We start from the raw sequence: 20,740 nt of genomic DNA, 5'->3' as shown, positions 1-20,740 counted from the left end.
CTTTTTATTATTCAGTTCTGAACACTGCATACAAGTACAGTATGCTAATTATGAAATAAGTGCAAGTATTTTGTGCTTTCTAATAGCCTTCAAGCCAAGACCCTAGCAAACAGACTAGAAATATGGTACTGCAAGCAAATGGCATGGTCAGCTTTGATGCTTCTAGTTACTCCTCAGGATTGCTCTCCATCTCTCCTGACCCTAATTCTTCCCATGCACTGCCCACAATCTCACCCTTTCCCCTCTTTCCCCATCCCTCAAGTGATGCTGAACTCTGGGATCCCACAGGCCAGTGCTCCTGGGCCTAGATGTGCAACTGCCTTTGGTACTTTCAGACAACCTCTTTGCAAATTTCCCAGGTGATGAACAATAAGTTTAGTGAAGTGCCTGGAATAACCCACTCAGTGTCTCTTCACATGCAGTTCTAAGTGAAATTGTTCTTTATATTTTAGGTGGTGAATGTATTGTGTAAATCATTGCCATGGTATTGCACTAATGCCAGTGTTAACTAGGATATATTAAACCAACCTTTTCAGCTGGAAAGAAAATATTTTACTCTAGTTCTTCACTCTTTATTATGATATTCACGCATTGTAGCATTTTTCCCACCCTGGATAGCTTTGGAATAGCTATGGCCAAAATTTCTAATATTTAAAAAGAGCTTGAGGATTTATGCCATATCTTATTACAAGGAGGAGTTAGTATTGCCAATTTTTCTTAGTTGGATGCAGATGTTATATAAAAACTTTGTTGGAATATAGTCAGTAATGCAAAAGAGACCCTTCAGAAATAACTAATATTGTAATTGAACGTGCATTGTCATGGACAATTTTCCAGAAACTAATGATACTGTTTGTATCCAAGTTAATGTAAATTGGTGGAAAATGGTATTAGCTTCATTGAAGTTACATATAGAAAAACCTTCTTACCAAATTTTTGATTACCTGTTCATTTATGTGCTTAAGCATTGGTGTCAAAATTTGTTTGAGCATTTGTTTATTTTTTGTGAAGTACCTGAAGATTATTGTAAATATTATACACAAATGCAAATTAATATATTTCATCACTTTAACTCCCTTGAAACATCCATTCATATCAATGGTTTAATAAACCCATTTTTCTTGCATGTGACATCAATTGATATGAGCATGATTGGTCTGGATATGGGCAACATCTGTTAACGATGAATAGGAGATTTTTTTTTCCCTGAATTGTTAATTAATGTTCCAGTTTTATTCTCCTATTCATGACCTCAAGGAAATTTGTATTTAATTTTTTGTCCAAAAAACAGTATGGATCGTAAAAGCTCTAAATCCTTGAATTTTTGCATTGGTCATTTTTGTACCATTTTTCAAAATCACGCACGCTACTTCAAACATGTTAGAGGTAAAGATGAAAATAATTGCAACATATTATATCTCCATGTTTAAGAGCACTTTCATTTTGATTGGCAACCTAGCCGATTTGGAGAAATTATGCCATACCCTTTTTTTCAATAAAACTATTTTCACCCAAAGGAATGGTAATGCAGCACACTTTGATTGCTCCTCATTGGAAGCACTGATTTCTGCAGGAAAATTTATTGGTGGTTCACAACTAAGAACTGATAAACAGTGCATGTATTGATGAGTTTTGATCTCCATGAAGAATTGTTGATAAAGGCTCCAATGTCAAATACTGCCAGTTGTATTTCAACTCTTACAACCAAATAAAACAAGCAGTTCCCCACCTCTCCTCCCCAAATATCCAAGTATACTAATGCCCAGATGTCTATTTTTCTGCAATTTCTCCTTGCAGACTAATACAACCAATCATCAGCTGAGTGGAAAAACTTTACTTTGAGCAGGGAGCAGACTTTTCCTGTAATTGTCAGGAGACTTAGTCATATTTTGTGTGCTTGCTGTAAAGCCAATGGGTAAAGATGTTTGTGACTGGTCTCAGAGCAGGGACATAAGTCATTGGGCTAGGTGTTAATTAACTTTTTAACACTAACCTTTTTTCTCCTTTTTCTCTTCCTGCCTCCCATTTGAAATGAGCTCACTGATGAAGGGTCTTCAGCCTGAAATATTAAATCTGTTTCTCTCTCCACAGATGCCACCTGACCTGCTGAGTGTTTCCAGCATTTTCTGTTTTTTTGATTTTTTTCATTTCCTATACCCATTTACTGGCAATTCAGTCAGAGCTTGCACTCTGCTGGCTCCCACGTGTTTTTTTCCAGACTCAAGCATTCTAGCTAGCTGTTCTCAAAGGGTAGCAGAACTCCAAAGGGTCTAAGGCAGTGAGCTGTGACAGGGAGTCCAATTAAGCCTCTCAGTTTTCTGGATTTACTTGAATGTAGAAAGCCTGTCTCTTTTGGTGTGCGAGTTCAGCATGCTAAACATTTTGTGCCCATTATCAGTTCTATCAAACTTGGTGTCCGAACATAGAAGAGTCACACTTTATGATCTCTGTTCTTGTGTAAATATTGCAGGACCAGCCTGATATAAGAACTCACTGCTTCACAGTTGGCATGAAGTTGGAGGCAGTAAATCCAAGGGAACCCTTTTCTATTTGTCCTGCCACAGTGACTAAGGTGAGTACTGACAGGTCCTTAACCAGTTCGATTAAATTATCCCGTGAAGCCACATTCCAGAATTAAAATATTTACTCTATTGCATCACAGCAATTGCTATTTAGAGTTACCTATGATACTAAGTCCCTAAGAACTTAGTTTCTTAAAAAAAAATCGGCTCCAAAACATTAGGAAAATGGTATTCCTAATTCTGGAGTTAGGGATTATGTTTTAATTTTAAAAATAAACTTTTGTTGTAATATAGCATTTTCACTGCTTCTTGCAAAGCAGCAATAAAATTTTCTTTAGTTAACATTTTTATCAAAAACAAATGCATTACATCTTTTAATGCCAGTTGCTAAAAAATACATAATTGTACACGAGTATGCTTAAAAATTGACAGAAGATTTCAGAAATATTATCCTTTTGAGCCTATTTGTCTAAATCCCATACAAAAATATTATGTTTGCTTAACTCATTGTCGTTATTCCTGTAGGTTTTTAATGATCAGTACTTTGTGATCACAATTGATGACTTGAGGCCAGATGCTAGTGAAAACTCAATGCTGTGCCATGCTGATTCACCAGGAATCCTACCTGTTCAGTGGTGCCTTAAAAATGGGGTCCATCTTACTCCTCCCAAAGGTTTGTATTTGTTTCAAACAAATTGAAATTTAAGATAGAAAATAAAAACTAAGTAACATCTTTTTGAAATTATTTTATTAGATCATATTACATCTGAGTATAAATCTTGTACTGTTTTTGCAATGTGAGTGTTGGCAGTTGCATAGCAATGGGTTAAAACAGAGCTAACAATCATCATGATAGTTGGTAATTCATGAATTTGTATCCTATGTGAATCAGCTGTTATGCAATATATATTAAAGCTGATTCATGAAGGATGATTTACGTTTTTAACCTTTAAGCTGTTTCATATTGCACACACTGCAGTACTATTTTCCTGCAAGTTGTTCAGATTTGTAATTATGCAAACCTTTTGGGGTTTGCAGCTCTTCAAGAAGAGGGACAAATGGCACACCCTAAATGTTGATGTCACCAGGATAATTATTTGATATTTTCCTCAACAGTTTGTGTTCTGTATTGGAAATGTAAGTGTAGTGCATATTTTTACACCCATATAAATACATGAAAGGAAAATAGCAGTAGATAGAACATTCTGTAAAAGTATCTGTGGTAAAAAATAGTCATAAAATCACCCTTTTATAGAAGACTGTAAATTTTCTGTATACACCCATGATATCCAGTAATACTTCCACTGCAGTTGATATGTTGCTGGAGTGAATTTTCAAATCACAACTCATTCCTGCACTAGGTTTTTCTATGATTCTTCTATGACACTTTTCTTGACACTTCTAAAAAATGATTCTAAAGGAAAATTAGTAAATCTGTATAATTTATGCTGTTGGTATTGAATTCTAACTTCTAGCTTGTAGTAAATAAGTACAGATGACCTAGAACCTGTTTTTAATTATGAGAAACCATTTTTAAACTAATATCATGCAAAATCCTATCCGCATCACTAACATTTTTTTATGGAAGAAAATCTGCTGTGTTTACCTGGTCTGGCCAATATGTGACTCCAGAGTCCAGGTCAAGGATAATTGGGAATGGATGTTAATTGCTGACCTTCCCAGAAACAGCTGCTTATCTGATACTATGTACCTGTGCTGCTTCTTCAAGTAAGTTTTTCATTGCACCTGTGCACACATGTACTGGTACATATGGCAATAAACTTGACTTTGACTTTGAAACACCTACACAAACAAAATACAAAGGGCCAGATCTGGTTGCAAAATTTATTTCAACATTATGCAGTTGAAAATGAGTGAAATGAGTTCAGTCATTTCTAGGTCATTTTGTATTATTCTGGAAATTCAGCCTAACACTTTCTAGCATAAATCATGCTTGCTCATCTGATGTCATTTCTGACAGGCGGCATGAGGGAAAGTAGTCCACTTTGCCCCAGGTCTAACCTGGTCAGTCTTGGAATGACTGGCACCCTAATGAGCCCACTCTACTTGCATTCCACAATTTGGACCTCTTACCCCCTTCTTACGATTCCTCTCCTTCCATCTGACGCCGGTCCACCTCATGTTTTCCCAATCTCCATATCCTCCTTCCCCTCCCCGCAGCTCCATCCTGATCTCTGTCCTTGGATGGCCAACCTAACCCACCCAGACCCAACTTTAGTCTGCAAGTGAATGTTTTCCTTTGCAAAAAAAGAAATGCAGGGTCCTCTGGAACAACTGATGTTGCAGGAGCAGGTTCATGACCGACAAAGTAACTGGTACACCATGCAGCACGGTACACCAGTCCACTAGTCTCTAGGCCATTATCTCCATGGATTGCATACAATTCATGCAATCTTGATTACTGACTGGATTACCCCACAGAGAGCTGGCATGGACGTAATGAGCCAAATGATCTCATTCTGTACTGTAACCGTTTTGATGCTGTGTTTTGAGGTTTATTCTGCATAAATTAGGGAACGTGGGTGGTTATCAATGTGGATTTGACTCTTTATATGCAGTTCTTCTATGCCTTTGCTTTTTTTTACAACCTTGATGTACTTACGTATGGCATAATCTTTCTGGATGGCAATGCAAACGAAGCTTTTCACTGTATCTCGGTACATGTGACAACACAAACCAATTACCAAAGCTGGCCTTAGTGGTTAAGCTGGCAAAGAATACAGGAAGGACTTAATAGTATTCCTTGTGGTGGTATCTCTAAATGTTCTTCAAGTGGCCCATGCCTTGGTCCCAGACAGGGCACTTAAATGACCACCACGACTGCCACTGAAGAAGCCCACGTGCTCTTTATTTAGTGCTATTAAGGAACTATTAAGCTTCTGATAAGTAGGTGCACAAAAAAAAGGAACCATTACAATACTGGAATCTGTGGCCACCTTTGGAAGTTAAACTCAAGTTTTGATGTTTATCATGCAGAAAGCTCATTACCAGTCCTTTTTTTTAAAGAGCAATGGCAAAAAAAAATTGCAATGAGGTCCTGAAAGACTGGTGACATCCATACTGCAGGGAACAGTCAGCAACATCAGAATAGGATTGAAGAAAAATGTATTTAAATGTGCTTATATTTTGTTTTTAACATTGCAGGTTATCCTGGTCTAGATTTTGACTGGGCTGATTATCTTAAACAATGTGGGGCAGAGGCATTGTCTCAGTACTGCTTCAGAAATGTAAGTTGTGCTTGCATGTGCAATATCCTGTTATGCAATAATTTCATTTAAAAGCATTTTACAGCTTCAGGGAAGTAGGCATACAAAGTTTACACACTTTTTGCACTATTTATTTAGTTTTGTAATATATACTAATTTTATGCCTTGCACTGTACTGCTGCCACAAAACAACAAATTTGATGTCATATAAGTCAGTGATAATAATTCTGATTCTGAGTTTTTGTAAATATCCGATGGTGATAATGTATTTTGGGCTATTGTATTCAGTTTAATAATTTTTTTTAACTGAATTGGATTCAAAAATATAATTCTCTAAAATTAGTGTGTAACTTGTGCTGCAAGTCGCATTAAATACTGAAAACCCCTTTGAGCTTTCCAACTGGCATACTTCAGCAGGAAACCTATCCATTTTGCAATTGGAGTTTGCAAAGGATCATTTTGTTTAAAGCAGGAATGAACATCTTAAGGTTAAATTGTGCTCTCTTTTGCAAGATTTCCAGTTTCAATGCTGGGAAAGGAAATGCTCAGAAGTGAGCTTAGGCGAGCTCCAAACTTCGTTGAAGTCTTGAGATATCATTGAAAGAGCTCAGAATGAGAAGGGAAGTTCTGTTTCCAGCCAACAGCATAGGCGTCACCAATCCACCATTGAACACCATTGTTGAGATTGTCAGCTCCAGGTCTGTCACTCAAGTAACTGGATATGTTGGAGGAAGAGCATTATTTCTTTTGCAAGCTTCCAGTACCTCCTAAAAGCAAACAGCTGCAATTTATTTTACATATTATACCCATTGTTTTTAAAGTTATAAAGAAAAATATCTCAAAGACTTTTATGGTGTAACCTTTATCATTAAACCACTTTTGTTATCTGGGCAACCGAGGTAAACATTCTGACAGTGCCATGAATGACAATGAGTTTGCTATTTTCTAATATTAGTTCATATTTGGGATCATCAATGGCTCCATAAGCCACCGAGATATCTCAGCCAAAGGATAGCAGTTTGAAGAATTCTTCAGTCTGGCAACGTTGCATTGGGTTCTGGATTTTGCATCTTGGTTTAAAGCTTGAACCAACAACTTACTGACTGAAATCTACAGCATTATCAGCAGCACCAAGTAAACACACATTATCCGGTGTAGGAGAGGCACAGAGGAAAGAATTTACGGTGGTAAAGGCAAGAGAACTGTCATGATGGAGTTACTCTGCCAGAATCCAGAAGGACTCGAAGGGCTGATTGGCTTCCTTTGTGCCATAACAATTCCACGAATCATTACCAGCAACTTCCCACGTTTTCTGGATCAAACATGGAATGGATCCTCCTTTGCAGTGACATTTTTTAAAAGTTCTGACTTGAGCTTTATTTCATATTTAATTTATCGTTAGTCGCTGTAGATTAATAGTCAGAAGATGAGATTTGCTTCCAGTAACAATTCTATGGAATGTGCTGGAAATACAAGATTTGCTTTCATCCAAGCACATGGCCAGTTGTTACAGCAGTGATTCACTAACAGGCGTTAGCAAAGTGTGAAGCACATCAGTGAGTGGATTATTACCATGTTATTAACTTCGTGTGTATTCACAGCCAGAAAATAAAGAGATATCAACTTAAACTGATGGAATGAGCTAAAGCCGTATTTGGAAGTGCAAAAACAGCTGTTAGTCTGATAATTTTAAATGGACACGATTTTATTGGATGGGCTTTAGACCGTGAAGACTATTGTGTGGGAAGAGGTACACAGGGGAAGCTAAAGTGGGATGGTTTTGGAGGCTATTATGCAGCAGCTGGGAGGGCAGAGTGTCCAGTATTCAAACAATCATAGGATAAGTCAAGTTCAAATTCAAGTTTATTGTCATAGGCATGCATAGTGTATAAATGGAATGAAGTTGTTGTATTGTTACAGTGTGTGTGCTCATTGAAAGGTTGCATCAGCTGGTAGGTGAGACGTCAGCTGAGATGTAAAAAAAAACTTGGGTGGTGCCAGAGCTGAAATGAAGGGACATTGTGCAGAAAAACTGAATGAATGGAAGCACAATTGATGCAGATGACTAAAGGAACCGAGTGAAGGGAGGGTGATCACAAATTATCTTAATCTCTTCGCGCTGCTGAGTTTTGATAACTAAACTGTCTGGCAGCTCATAAAATATTTTGATAGATCTCTTTCTCTGTCTTGTCAGTTTTTAAAGAAGATGCCTTTGTCAACTCTCGCTAGTTGTATTTATAACTAGTAATGTTTGATATATTAGTTTTGGATGTTAATTGTGCTCTCTGGAGTCAATAAATAACAAACCTACTTCCAGCATTTTAGCAATATTACAGCGTACCACATTTTATTTCCCCTTCATAGTTGGGGAACATATTCTTTCTCTGCTCATCGGACAGTTATCTAAAATTAGACCTTTGCTGAACAGGGAATCATACCTACTTTCTTTGTATTAACAAGATTGATGTGTTATTTAATCCCACGTAAATCTAAAATTAACTTGAAGGACTTTTAGTCCGTGAAAGAGAATCTTAAATTAATTTGTTCCAATATAACTTATTTCTATTCTCTCCTGGGCATCACTGGCAAAGTTGGCGTTCATTGCCCATCCCTCAATTGCCCTTGAGAAGGAGATGATGAACTGCTTTCTTGAACTGTGACATTTCTTGTGATGAATGTACTCCCGTGATGCTATTAGTAAAGAGTTCCAGGATATTAATCCAGGAGCAGTGTGGGAGCAGTAATATATTTCCAGGTTAGGTTGCTGAGTGACCTGAAAAAGAACGTGAAGATGGTGGCTTTCTCATGAGCAGTTGATGGAAACCTGAGGATAAATATAAATTTTTTTAAAAATTACAGGTGCTGAAAATCTGAAATAAAAACAAAAAATGCTCGAAACACTTGGCAGATCAGGCAGCATCTGCCTGACAATGAGTTTTGGGGCTGAAGTGTTAACCGTTTCTCGTCCCGTAGATGCTGCCGAATCTGCTGAGTGTTTTCAGCAGAGAGGGTAAAATAAGGAAAAAAACGAGAGCATCTCTATGAATGAATAATCCCAGGAAAGTGTTGTGATGAAATCGAAAGGGTAATTAGGAAAACAGCATTGCAACAGTCAAAGAAAATTCAGAAATATTTTATAATTGCATAAAGTACATAAGAATAATAAAATTATGCACCAATAAAAGTAACCCACTGTATGGAGGAAGAGGATGTGGGTAAGGTTCTTAATGAATACTTAATCATTGTGTTCTCAATAGATGGGGGCAGTGCTGGTGTTGTGGTTGAAGAAGCATGTGAAACTTTGGATGGTGCCAAAAGGTAGTGAAAGAGGAAATTAAGCAGTTTAGACAGGAATGAAATGTATTCCAGACAATTAAAAGAAAGCAAGGGAGGAAATTGTCCCTGGCTACAAAAGTCTTCTCAGAAGATTGGCAGGCGACTAACATTTTACTATTATTTAAAAGTAGCGGAAAGCATAAACAGGTGATTATAGGTCAGTTAGTTTAATTTTGATGATTCAGAAGTTGTTGAAATGAATTCTGAGGGATGATATAACCTTCAGGGGTTCTGCTTCCACCTGCCCTTTGAGGAAGAGAGTTCCAGATACCTCTGCAAGGAAAGGAAAGCCTCATTGTTTAATTGATGATGACTTATTCTTAAACGGTGACCCTTGGGTTAGGGGTGGCACGGTAGCATAGCGGTTAGCATAATGATATTACAGCACCAGTGACCTGGGTTCAATTCCAGCCACTGTCTGTAAAGAGTTTGTACGTTCTCCCTGTATCTGCGTGAGTTTCCTCCGGGTGCTCGGGTTTCCTCCCACATTCCAAAGACGTACAGGTTAGGAGCTGTGGGCGTGCTATGTTGGTGCCGGAAGAATGACAACACTTGTGGGCTTCCCCCAGCACATTCTTAGCAATGCAAAAAGACGTATTTCACTGTGTGTTTCGATGTACATGTGACTAATAAATAAATATCTAAATATCTATCTAATATCTAGATTCTCCCAGAAGAGCAAGCATCCTCATCCACTCTGTTAAGACCTTCCAGAATCATAGATGTTTTAATCAAATATACTTCTCATTCTTTTAAACTCTAGCAGATAGAGACCTGGCCTGTCGAACATCTGCTCCATCTGAATCATTGGTGTTTCCCACTCATTCTTCTGAACTCCAATGAGTATAGGCCCAACCTAGTGACGGGATACTGAGAGTAATGGAAGAACAAAGGAATTTAGATCCTCAAGTCCTTACAGGTTGCACCACTTGTAGATGAGATGGTTATGGAAAGATATGGGATATTTTCCTTTCCTAGTCCAGGAATAGAATACAATAGCTGGGAAGGCTATGCTAGAGCTGTGATTGTGGCCATCTGTAACTTCTCCTTCTCCCATGTCTAATTCCAGTCTATTTATTATATTGATGTTAAATCAGCCGGCACACTGTAGTACGCAATAGCACATTTTGATACTTCAGTATAAACTAGAAACCCTGTCCCTTCAGTAGCATCCTGAGCCCAGTCACCATTCTAAGTGCAGTACAAGCTATGCTGTGTTACAGCCTTTAAGGTAATGGAAATTCACCCTTTCATAATTCGCAAAAATTTGAGAAACGGAATAAAATTCACACTCATGGAATTTATGTGGGGGGGGGGGAAGTAAATAAATATAAAATATAATTTTTTTCAGCTTGCACTTCTTGACTCATGCACAGATGACACAGCTTCGCGTTGTGGAAAATCGCAGCATAGACTTTTTCTTGGAGTGCAAGTAACGTGGGGGTCTCGTGCAGTTGAATGCATAGGTGTTGTTGTCAAATGCTAGCAACAATTCAGAAGTATCTGAAAAATTATGGGATTGATGGGGTTATTGAAATCACGTTATCATTGTTCCCACTGCAAAAGCTGCAGCAAGTTCCACTGGGAGCTGCAACATGTCCTTGTGATTGTCGTATCTTTGCTAAACTGTGCACAGGGCAGGTCGATAAACTTTAAAGGACCCATTCCTATAGCATTCACAGGCCAGCCACATAGGAAGATGCAATGAAAGTAAGGGAAAACAATGAGATTTACAATGCGTGTACCCGCATCCCCATCCCCTGTGCAATCTGCTCTCCTGATAAGAGTCTTATACCATGAGTGACCCAACACAAGATCCCAGGTGATCAGTGAGCCAAAGATCACAGCGTGATGTCCAAGATGCATACAATAAAAAAGAAGCAAGCAATGGTGGAGCAAGGAAAAAATTTCTACCATTGGAATGCAAGTCGTATCAGACGTTATGATCAAAAGTCAGAATGAAGACTTTGATTCACATCTCACCGAGGATTTCAGAGTTTCTGCTCCTTATTATTTTTGTGTCTACCATATGACCACTGTTTTCCCAGTGGGAGAAGATCCAATTTCTGTTGGACTAAGCTCAAAGATGAAGTGCTCAAAGATACGTCATTGCTTGTGTGTCCCACCACTGTATCGAGGTCAGGTGCACTAGTGTGGACCATGATCAGAAGTGCCCAGTCCAATTTCCTGACTCACTCTAGGTATTAATGATTTTGTAATAGACAAAAAGCAAGTTCTGAATGATCCAGTTTTTAGGCAAGTAAACCTGATTTACTGACTATTTGCTTTTCACCAAGAATTAAAGATTCCTGCAAAAGTGCTTGACGCTCAAAGGCTGAATATGAAGTGCCCATAAATGGAGAGATGTGTATTCCATTAGTTTGCAATGAAATACGTTGATGTACACATTAAAGGTGGATTTTTGTTTTATGAAGCATTTTGTGGTCTGCATTAATGTCTAACTAAATATTTTTTATCTAGAATAGCTACTTAAGTATTTTCAGCATGGATTCCCCATCTCAAAGATAATTTTTCATTCTGTTACAAACATGTCTGTTTTAATTATATTTGTTTTTGATACCGTGCAATGCACCAAAGTACCTGCTGCTTTTGCTGCAGTTTCCCATAGGATAGTCACCACAGTGTTAAGTTGTTTGATACCATCAGTCCCTAAATAAGTACAGACACACAATCTTTTGTTCTGACATTGATCCTGTATAGGTTGCCTTCAGGCACTGCATAGGCATTGCTATTAGAGAGTATATATATCAAGCTAGATTAGCAGTTTCTCTTGTAAAAGTATAATTAGAAGCTATTTAAATAACTATCTTAATTTATTTTCCTAATGAGCACATTTGAATTATTTATTTCTTGGAGTAATATGTGATCTCTTGTATTTGTTTGTCTTGATTTTTTTTAATGTAACTGAATTAGTGGTATAGTCCACAAGTAAGAACCTGCAACTGTCTCGTCTCGTACCTTGTAGTTTGTAATATCTGTATGTTTGCTAGGATGACTATTTTCCAGTTTGGCATTATGGAGGTGTATAAAATCATGAGTGGCATAGAAAGGGTGAATGCACCCAGTCTTTTTTTTCCGGGGAAAGGGATTCAAAAATTAAAGGGCCATAGGTTTAAGGTGAGAGGGGAGAGATTTAAAAGGAACCTGAGGGACAACTTCTTCACACAGAGTGTGGTGCGTAGATGGAACGAGATGCCAGAGGAAGTGTTTGAGGCAGGTACAATAACAACGTTTAAAAGACACTTGGACAGGTACATGGATAGGAAAGGTTTAGAGGGATACTGGCGAAACATGGGCAAATGGGACTACCTCGGATGGGCATCTTGGCCAGCACAGATGAGTTGGGCCGAAGGGCCTGTTTCCATGCTGTATTATCCTAAGACTCTGTGCAGACTAGATAAAAATACTTGTTGATTTTTCAAAGAGTGTAGAAGTAATAAATCATATTTTAAATTGTGTTGATCTTTCTGATCCTTGTGTCAGAAGAAGAAATACTATATTGTTGCATACTCAGTAGCAAACAAAAGAGTGATAATGTTATTTTGTATATATGAACTGAACAATTAACCAAAGATTACTTTCTGCTTTTACTATTAATGGGTTTCCGTGTTCAAATATTCCAGTTGTTAATTCTGTTTCTTGATGTAGAATTTTAAAAATTAAATTGGTTGCATTTTATTCAACCCTTATGGTATTTGGGTTACATTATTTTTGTAATGAGAGTTCACAAAGAATGTTTCAGAAACCATTCAAATGCCCTCAGACATCAGATTAAGATAAATTTGACCTTTAGCAAAGAAATCAAGTAGATTATTTTAACAACTGAATATTGATGATAAATGCAAAGTTTTGTGGTCCAGTGAAATTCTTGACCGCTTAGTTAAATATCATTAAACTCTTCATTTAAATATCTTTGCAGGAATATTTATAGGTTCCTTCTGCCATTTTTGATTAAATAGAATTCTTAACTCAATCACATAGAGAACAAATTTTCAAATTCTGATTGCATTAAGAATTCACACTCTACCTAATTATAAGAATCTGTTACAAAGCTGCTTGGTTTTGATTCTGATGATTATCACCTTGCATTTACACTGTTGCAGAACATTCACTATGTTGCATAACCTTGTTATAACATGCGGTATACTTGGCTGCAAGAAACTGTAATAATAGGAGGTTTTGATAAAATTTTGTTCATTAAGTATAATATCATTAGCACAATATTTTGTTAAATTAAACTTTGTCTTTTTCTCTGTTACATTCTTCAGACTTCACTCAGTCGAGGCTTCACCAAAAATATGAAGTTGGAGGCAGTTACCCTGTGTAACCGTGCAGAAATATGTGTTGCTTCGATCACAAAAGTAAAAGGGCGCTTAATGTGGCTGCACCTTGAAGGTAAGATGATTGAAACAGCAGCAATTCAACTTATTAAGCCTTTGTGGTTCTTGTACTGCAAGACTATGTGTATAGAATATGTAAAGCCATGTGGTATGTTCTGATATTTAACTGGATATCAATAGTATTTGTAAATTAAAACTGGTTTATAACCACGTTCAACAGATGAGTGACATTTAAGACTTGAACAAGCCTTGGAATATTCATTAAAAAGGTTGTTGATAGATTTCAGAGAATTCAGATAGAAACAAATTTCCGGGATGTGTATGCAAAATTAAACACATAGAATTTAGGAGCTTAAATATCTGGCAATACCTATTTTAGATTTCAGTGGACTGGAGAAATCAAATATTTCTTGTATTTTATTTGAACAACTGGACATCTTCATGGGCTAAGCAGTGACTTTTGTAAACTTTCAGGTATGATTAGTTAGAAGATGAGTTGAGGAGAATTTAAATCACTTTGAGATAGAGCCAAGTAGAATATGTTCAATTTTGATTTGTTTTTGTAGTCCTTATTCCACAATCAGCAAATTCAGAGAGACCGTTTGAGCTGAAGATGCAGCTTACTATAGATATATAAAATATGCGTATCCCAATTTGAGATGGGGAGTCAGAGAGAAACAAGCATCAAGCCACAACTACAAAACTAGTTTGTTTAATACCAGGGCCTGATTTGACGATGATTTGACAGGCTCTCCATATGATCTTGCTGGGAATGGACAGTGGTGGAAGCAGCAAGTTCTCAACATCAGTTTTAACTGACCGTCTCATTCTTAGGTTAAAATGACCCCTAATGCTTCTAAAACCAGTGGGTTTTCATCATATTATAGTGGTATTGAATGAATTTGAATTACAACTGGAGTCCATTTATTCAATATTTTCACATGATATAGATCCCCTTTCAATAAATCTCCAATTTAGAGGAACGGAGTTGACGACATAATATTGCTATATTTCTACTGAGAAATTTCAGTCCAGTCTTTTTTTTTTCTTTTTTTGTTCTTTTTGAAATTTTTCTGTTTAGTTTGGTTTGATATATTGTTTATAATTTTTCCTATTGATTTGGGGATTTTTTTCTCTTTTCTTTTTATGTATGTATGTGTGTGTATATATATATATATATACACACACATAAGAAATCTTTTTCCTTTCTTTTTATATTATATTCATTTACTAAGAGATCATGGGATCTACAGATTTTTTTTATATTTTATTGTTCTTTATGATTATCTATGCCATGATTGTTCTCCTGATCTCTTTGTATTACATGTACAAACATTGATGTTATATATTAATCTGTATTAATTTGGAAACTAATAAAAAGATTGAAAAAGAAAGAATTACAACTATTTAACATAGCATGTTCTTAACAAGGGTATAAGATGAAAACATAAGAAATAAGAGAAGTAAGCCCCACAGTCTCTCATTTAATAAGATCATGGCTGATTTGGCTTTGGCCTCGGCCTCAGCTTCACTTTCCCTTACAGATCAAAAACCTGTCGACTACATTCTTGAGCATATTCAATTATTCAGTCTTTGTATTTCTCTGGAGTAGAGAATTCCAAAGATCCTTGGAGCAAAGGAATTCCTTCCCACCTTCACTTTAAATGGATGACCCCTCATTCTAAAACTGTGTTCCCCAATTCTAGATTACCCTACAAGGGGAAACTTCCTTTTCGCATCTACCTTGTCAAGCCCCTTCCAAATTCTGTATGTTTCAATGCTTAACCTCATTGGTTTTCTTTGGAAGTTCATCCAACATTTTCAGCCTTCTTTCTATCATGATATATTCAAAGTTTTGCTTATTTAATCCAGATGATAACACAAACTTTCTGGAATGATGATTAGGTCCAGTTATTGAAGCATCCTGTAAAGTAATTAATGCTTGCAATGATATGTCAGCTTAAGACGAAGTTGCTGCTTCACCTTGAAGGAGGTTTTTGGTCCCTAGATTGTGGAGACATTGGGGTAGTGTTGAGTAGGTACTGTGTTGATGCATGGTTCCTGTAGGAGAGCTGATAAATGATTTAGACTGAACTTACCTGAGATGTACTGGGTGGGGTCATGAACAGAGAGACTCCCTTAAGCAATACCATGATAACCAAGTTGGTTTGAGAGTGACTAAGGACAGAGACACGTTGAATTAATATCTACCAACAATACCCTGGTGAATGTTACAGAAGAAATAATATCATTACATTCGTGTCCAACACAGAAGTGTTTCATCCACAAAAGCACAGTTCACGCTGGTGTATGCCAAACGGGAAATGTAATTTTCATACACAGTGTTGAAAAGGGCAGCACTCTGTGACTAAATTTCTCGGTAAGTTTCTATCTTTCCTAGGTAACAAAAGTCTGTAGTCAGTTTGAATTTCAAATAGGAAGAGACTGTAATAGTAGGAGACATGTGGTTTTTCTGCTGTATGGAAAGGATCAAAGCCAGTGAAACAGACTTGTGTCATTGATTGGCCAGGAATTTGGAGTTGTGATGACTTCAGAATTATCAGTGCTGAGTAAAACTGACAGGAACTTTTGGCGTCTGTAAATGTGCAGTTAGTGGGAATCCAAAAAAGTCATCAGTAATAATTTGCTCCTCCATAAGATGCTCTATGGCAGTTTTCACAGAATTACTAATTAATATAAACTTTAACTTTGCGCACAACAATCATGTTGCCAGATCTGATGTGCTAAGGCTTATTATATCAGATATAACTGAGTTTCCAACTGTATACTAAATCATAATTACTGCTGAGCAATCTCTGGCCTTGAAAAACTGTGGGAATGATTCACTTAAAAGAATATTTAAAATTACACAGTGTTTGAAATAGTTTTTTTAACTCTTTGATTAGTCCTATTTACATATCCTAATTGTTTTCTGTGTTATTTCAACTAAATAATAGAACCAGATATATATAAGAGGGAAGGTGAAAATTAGATGTTGAATTTCTGCTTGATTGCTCTTTAGACTACCAGGCGAAGGGTGCAGCAGGTCTGTGTTCATTAATTCTATGATAATCAATCCTTTTACATAAATTTCCACAAGAGCTCAGTTAATGGGTGGGACATTTTTAATTCTGCATCTGGCTGGCAATGAATAAACAGTGAAAGGAGACTAGAAAAAAAAGTGCTGGTGCTAATATGCTACCTAAAGCATCGCAAGAATAGGACCATGTATTGATGTATCTTCATTCTTAACCTTAACTTCCAGGTATCTTAGAAGATATTTTATATTGTAGTTTATCCGTCAGAGTGTTAGTGGACAAGTAAGCCCCAGTTTTAACCTATTCCATTGCATTCCTGCCATAAGTTATAAGACCATAAGATATAAAAGCAGAATTAGACCATTTGGCCCATCGAGTTTGCCTCACTGATTTTTTTTTCAACCCCATTCTCCCGCCTTCTCCCTGTGAGCCTTAAAGCGTTTACCATTCAAGAACCTAACAATCTCTGCCTTATATACAACCAATGACTTAGCCTCCACAGCCCTCTGCGGCAACAAATTCCACAGACTTACCACCCCCTGGTTGAAGAAATTCCTCCTCATCTTGGATTTAAAGGGACATCCCTTTATTCTGAAGCTGTTCTTAAGCTTTATTTTAAAACAAAGCTTAGGAATCATTTGAGATTCAACAATTAGAATAGAGACGCGATCAATTAATGCTGAGTTATCATTGGATGTGGCTGAGATATAATAAAATGCTTCCAAGAAACTCAAGTTCATCATAATGGGTTGCAAGAAATCCTGGCTGAATTTCACGATTAGCATGATTTGACACAGAAATGACCATAATCATTATTACACCCTGGGTTAAAATGATTTTTTTATATCATAATTTGATGAGACAAGTAGGTGCAATGTCATCAAATTCCCAGGCATGCATGTACACAACACAAAACCCTAAACACTATCGGTAACAATTTGCAGAAGTTACTGAAGTTTTACTAACTTTATCTCACATAAAGAGTGTACACTCTGCTTTTGGTTCATACCATTGTTTGTGAGTTGGGTGGGGGGAAGTGGGTGCAGTGGAGAGTGCCAGCATTGGGTTAGTAATCAAACCCAACAGTTGATAAATGCAGCTTGTCAGCTAGGGGCTAGTCAGGAAATGGAAACATCACTTAAATAAAAAAAAGTCTCATTCAACCATTTACAGCATGCAACCAATAACATTTTTGCCTTTACAACATGTTATAAATTCTTAATTTTTGCTCTGCTGTTGAATCATTAACAAACATTTGGTACTGTTCCTGTAGAACAATGCCCAGAAGCAGAAGTAGATTGTACTTTCAAAGAATTCTTGTTATCAGCTAGATAAGAACATTAAGAAACCATATATCTTTATTGGAATAGTTTCTATTTCAGTTGTAATTTTTTTTGATGATTATGTAAACAGTAAAAGGGAAAGTGGGAGAATAAAACTCGGACTGAAATTGATTAGTATTCAAAAGCAAAAACTGAAAATGCCGGAAGCACCCACAAGGCCATGCAGCATCTGTGGAAAGAGAAACAGAATTTACGTTTCAGATCGAAGACCCATTTCAGCACTGGGAAAGAGGGGATAAACAAGTTATTTTAAATTGCAGAGAAGATGGGGGCAAAGATGGGTAGGACAAAGGGAATATCTGTGATAGCATGAGGCCAGGTCAAATGGGTTAAAGGGGACAGTTAGATAGTGATTATATTTCTTTGGCTGTGTTGTGCATTGCTAATAACAGGGCTGTGGGTCAGGCTGGGCTGTATTAGGAGATATGGCCAATTCTGGTACAATTTCCAGGGAACTATAGACCGATGAGTCTCATGTCAGTGGCAGGGAAATTGCTGGAGAAATTTACAATCATCTGGAATCCAATGGCTTGATTAGGAAAACCCAGCATGGCTTTGTGCGGGGCAAGTTGTGTCTTACTAACCTGGTTGAGTTTTTTGACAGGGTGACGAGAGATTGATGAAGGTAGAGCTGTGGATGTCATCTATATGGACTTCAGTAAGGCATTTGACAAGGTCCCACATAATCGGTTAATCAAGAAAGTTTGGATGCATGGGGTCAGTGGAGAATTGGCTGTGTGGATTCAGAACTGGCTTGCCTGTAGAAGACAAAGGGTGGTGGTTGAAGGGACTTATTCGGGCTGGAGGCCTGTGAGTAGTGGTGTTCCGCAGGGATCTGTACTGGGACTGCTGTTTGTGAAGTACATAAGTGAACTGGATGAGTGTGTTGATGGGTGGGTTAGTAAGTTTGCAGATGATACCAAGATTGGTGGAGTTGTGAATAGTGTAGAAGACTGGTGACAGATACAGCGTGATATAGATCAGCTGCAGATGTGGGCAGAGAAATGGCAGATGGAGTTTAACCCAGATAAATGTGAGGTGTTGCACCTCGGTAGGACTAATGTCAAGAGGCAGTACACTCTTAAGGGCAAGATCCTTAACAGTGTTGAAGAGCAGGGAGACCTTAGGGTGCAAATCCATGGCTCACTGAAAGTGGCTACACAGGTAGACAGTGTGGTTAAAAAGGCTTATGGAATGCTTGCATTAATCGGGTTATTGAGCATAGGAGTAAAGAAGTTATGATGCATCTGTATAAAACTCTGGTTAGGCCGTATTTAGAGTATTGAGTGCAATTCTGGTCACCTCACTACAGGAAGGATGTCGAGGCTTTAGAGAGGGTGCAGAGGAGGTTTACTCGGATGCTGCCTGGATTAGAGGGCATGTGCTATAAGGAGAGGCTGGACAAACTTGGGCTCTTTTCTCTAGAGCGGCAGAGGCTGAGGGGTGATCTATTGGAAGTGTATAAAATTATGAGGGGCATAGATAGGGTGGACAAGCAATATCTTTTTCCCATTATTGAGCGATCCAGTACCAGAGGGCATGCATTTAAGGTGAGAGGGGGTAGGTTCAGAAGAGATGTTTTTTACTGAGAGAGTGGTGGATGCCTGGAATGCGTTGCCTGATAGGGTGGTGGAGACAAACCCATTGGGGGCTTTTAAGAGGGGCTTGGATGGGTATGTGAATGAGAGGAAAATAGAGGGATATGGGCATTCTGTAGGTAGGAGGGAATAGCTATGTCGGCACAACATTGTGGGCCGAAGGGCCTGTTCTGTGCTGTACTGTTCTGTTCTATGTAAATAGAAAAAGCATGTTACCTACCGAGAGATTCCAACATGTTTCATTTTTGTTTCAGATTTCCAGCATCTGCAGGTTTTTAGGTATTCCTAAGCAACTTGAGATAATCAAACTACTTTTAAGTAAACCATAATGTAGCGTCTGAGTTATTTGGTTTCTATGTGGTGATTTGATGTACAGAGTTGTTAAATATTTCAAAATTGTATTATACTGCCTTTTAAATTAAAAAAAAATAATTTTGAAGGTAAAAGATTACTTTGGATGTGTATTGGAATTAAGAATATCAATTATTCTACTAATGAAATATATCCATATTGCACTTTAAAAAGTTACATTTTCAGAAAATACATGTCCAAAGCCATCTTTCTATGGAAATTTGATCTTTCAACCTCTTTGTAGCTTAGTATCCATTATATAGCAAGTGCCTTCTTTCACTTGCAAGGAAGCCGGGATTAAAAAACATATGGAAATCTTCCAAAAAGTGAGAGATTTATGTATGTTGTCGTATATGGATGTGTAGATGGTGTTTAAGTACATTTTAAAGATTCACAAACCATTTGATCATTTGCTGTTTTGCAACCCTGAAACCAGTTTTCAAAGAGATAATCATCTAGCACTGTGAAATTTACTGAACTACAAGCATTAAGTGTATTATCTACATGCTTTTTTATTACGCATCTCTCTATAGGGGTGGGGGAACAAAGCATTAATGTTCAGTTGATGGCTCTTCCTTTTATTTTACTGTTATAGTGCTCACAATTCAAGTTAAACAGCTTGCGCTCCATTTCTTTTACCCTTTTGTCTTTTCTGCTGAAAAATCAAATTAAGTCCTCCAAGTTGTCTTCATAAGGTGAATGCTGAAAGTGGTCTTATTGGTATGTGACGGGGAGGAGAGCTGGGGTTGTGCTGTGGTTAAGAGTTGTAAGAATCGATAATCTGATCCTTTCTATATGCTTCAAGGTCCCAGTTTTTTATTTATTGTAATTGCTAATGCATTGTTCTCTGATGGCTCAATGCATCTGGCTCTTAGGTGAGAAAGGAAATATTTATTAATTCATCATTGCATTTGGCAACTTGAACGAGCTGTTCAGGTGGCTTTTCAAAGATCATTTTGCTATC

The 20,740-nt window shown here is 37.4% G+C and overlaps 1 protein-coding gene across 3 annotated transcripts in view; it reads left to right on the top strand.

Moving 5' to 3' along the window:
- sfmbt2 (Scm like with four mbt domains 2) overlaps positions 1 to 20,740 on the top strand; it is a 172,201-nt gene that overhangs the window by 94,289 nt on the left and 57,172 nt on the right. For all 3 annotated transcript variants that reach the window (XM_052033972.1, XM_052033970.1, XM_052033971.1), the window contains exons 8-11: positions 2,471 to 2,572; positions 3,048 to 3,195; positions 5,688 to 5,770; positions 13,375 to 13,501. In XM_052033972.1, the coding sequence (XP_051889932.1) occupies positions 2,471 to 2,572; positions 3,048 to 3,195; positions 5,688 to 5,770; positions 13,375 to 13,501 (460 nt within the window). The remainder of the gene's footprint in view (positions 1 to 2,470; positions 2,573 to 3,047; positions 3,196 to 5,687; positions 5,771 to 13,374; positions 13,502 to 20,740) is intronic.

Source organism: Pristis pectinata, chromosome 19 (genome assembly GCF_009764475.1).
Source record: "Pristis pectinata isolate sPriPec2 chromosome 19, sPriPec2.1.pri, whole genome shotgun sequence".
NCBI classification, from domain to species: Eukaryota; Metazoa; Chordata; class Chondrichthyes; order Rhinopristiformes; family Pristidae; genus Pristis; species Pristis pectinata.
The sequence above is the reverse complement of the archived record's forward strand: the minus strand, read 5'-3'. Positions and strand labels throughout refer to the sequence as shown.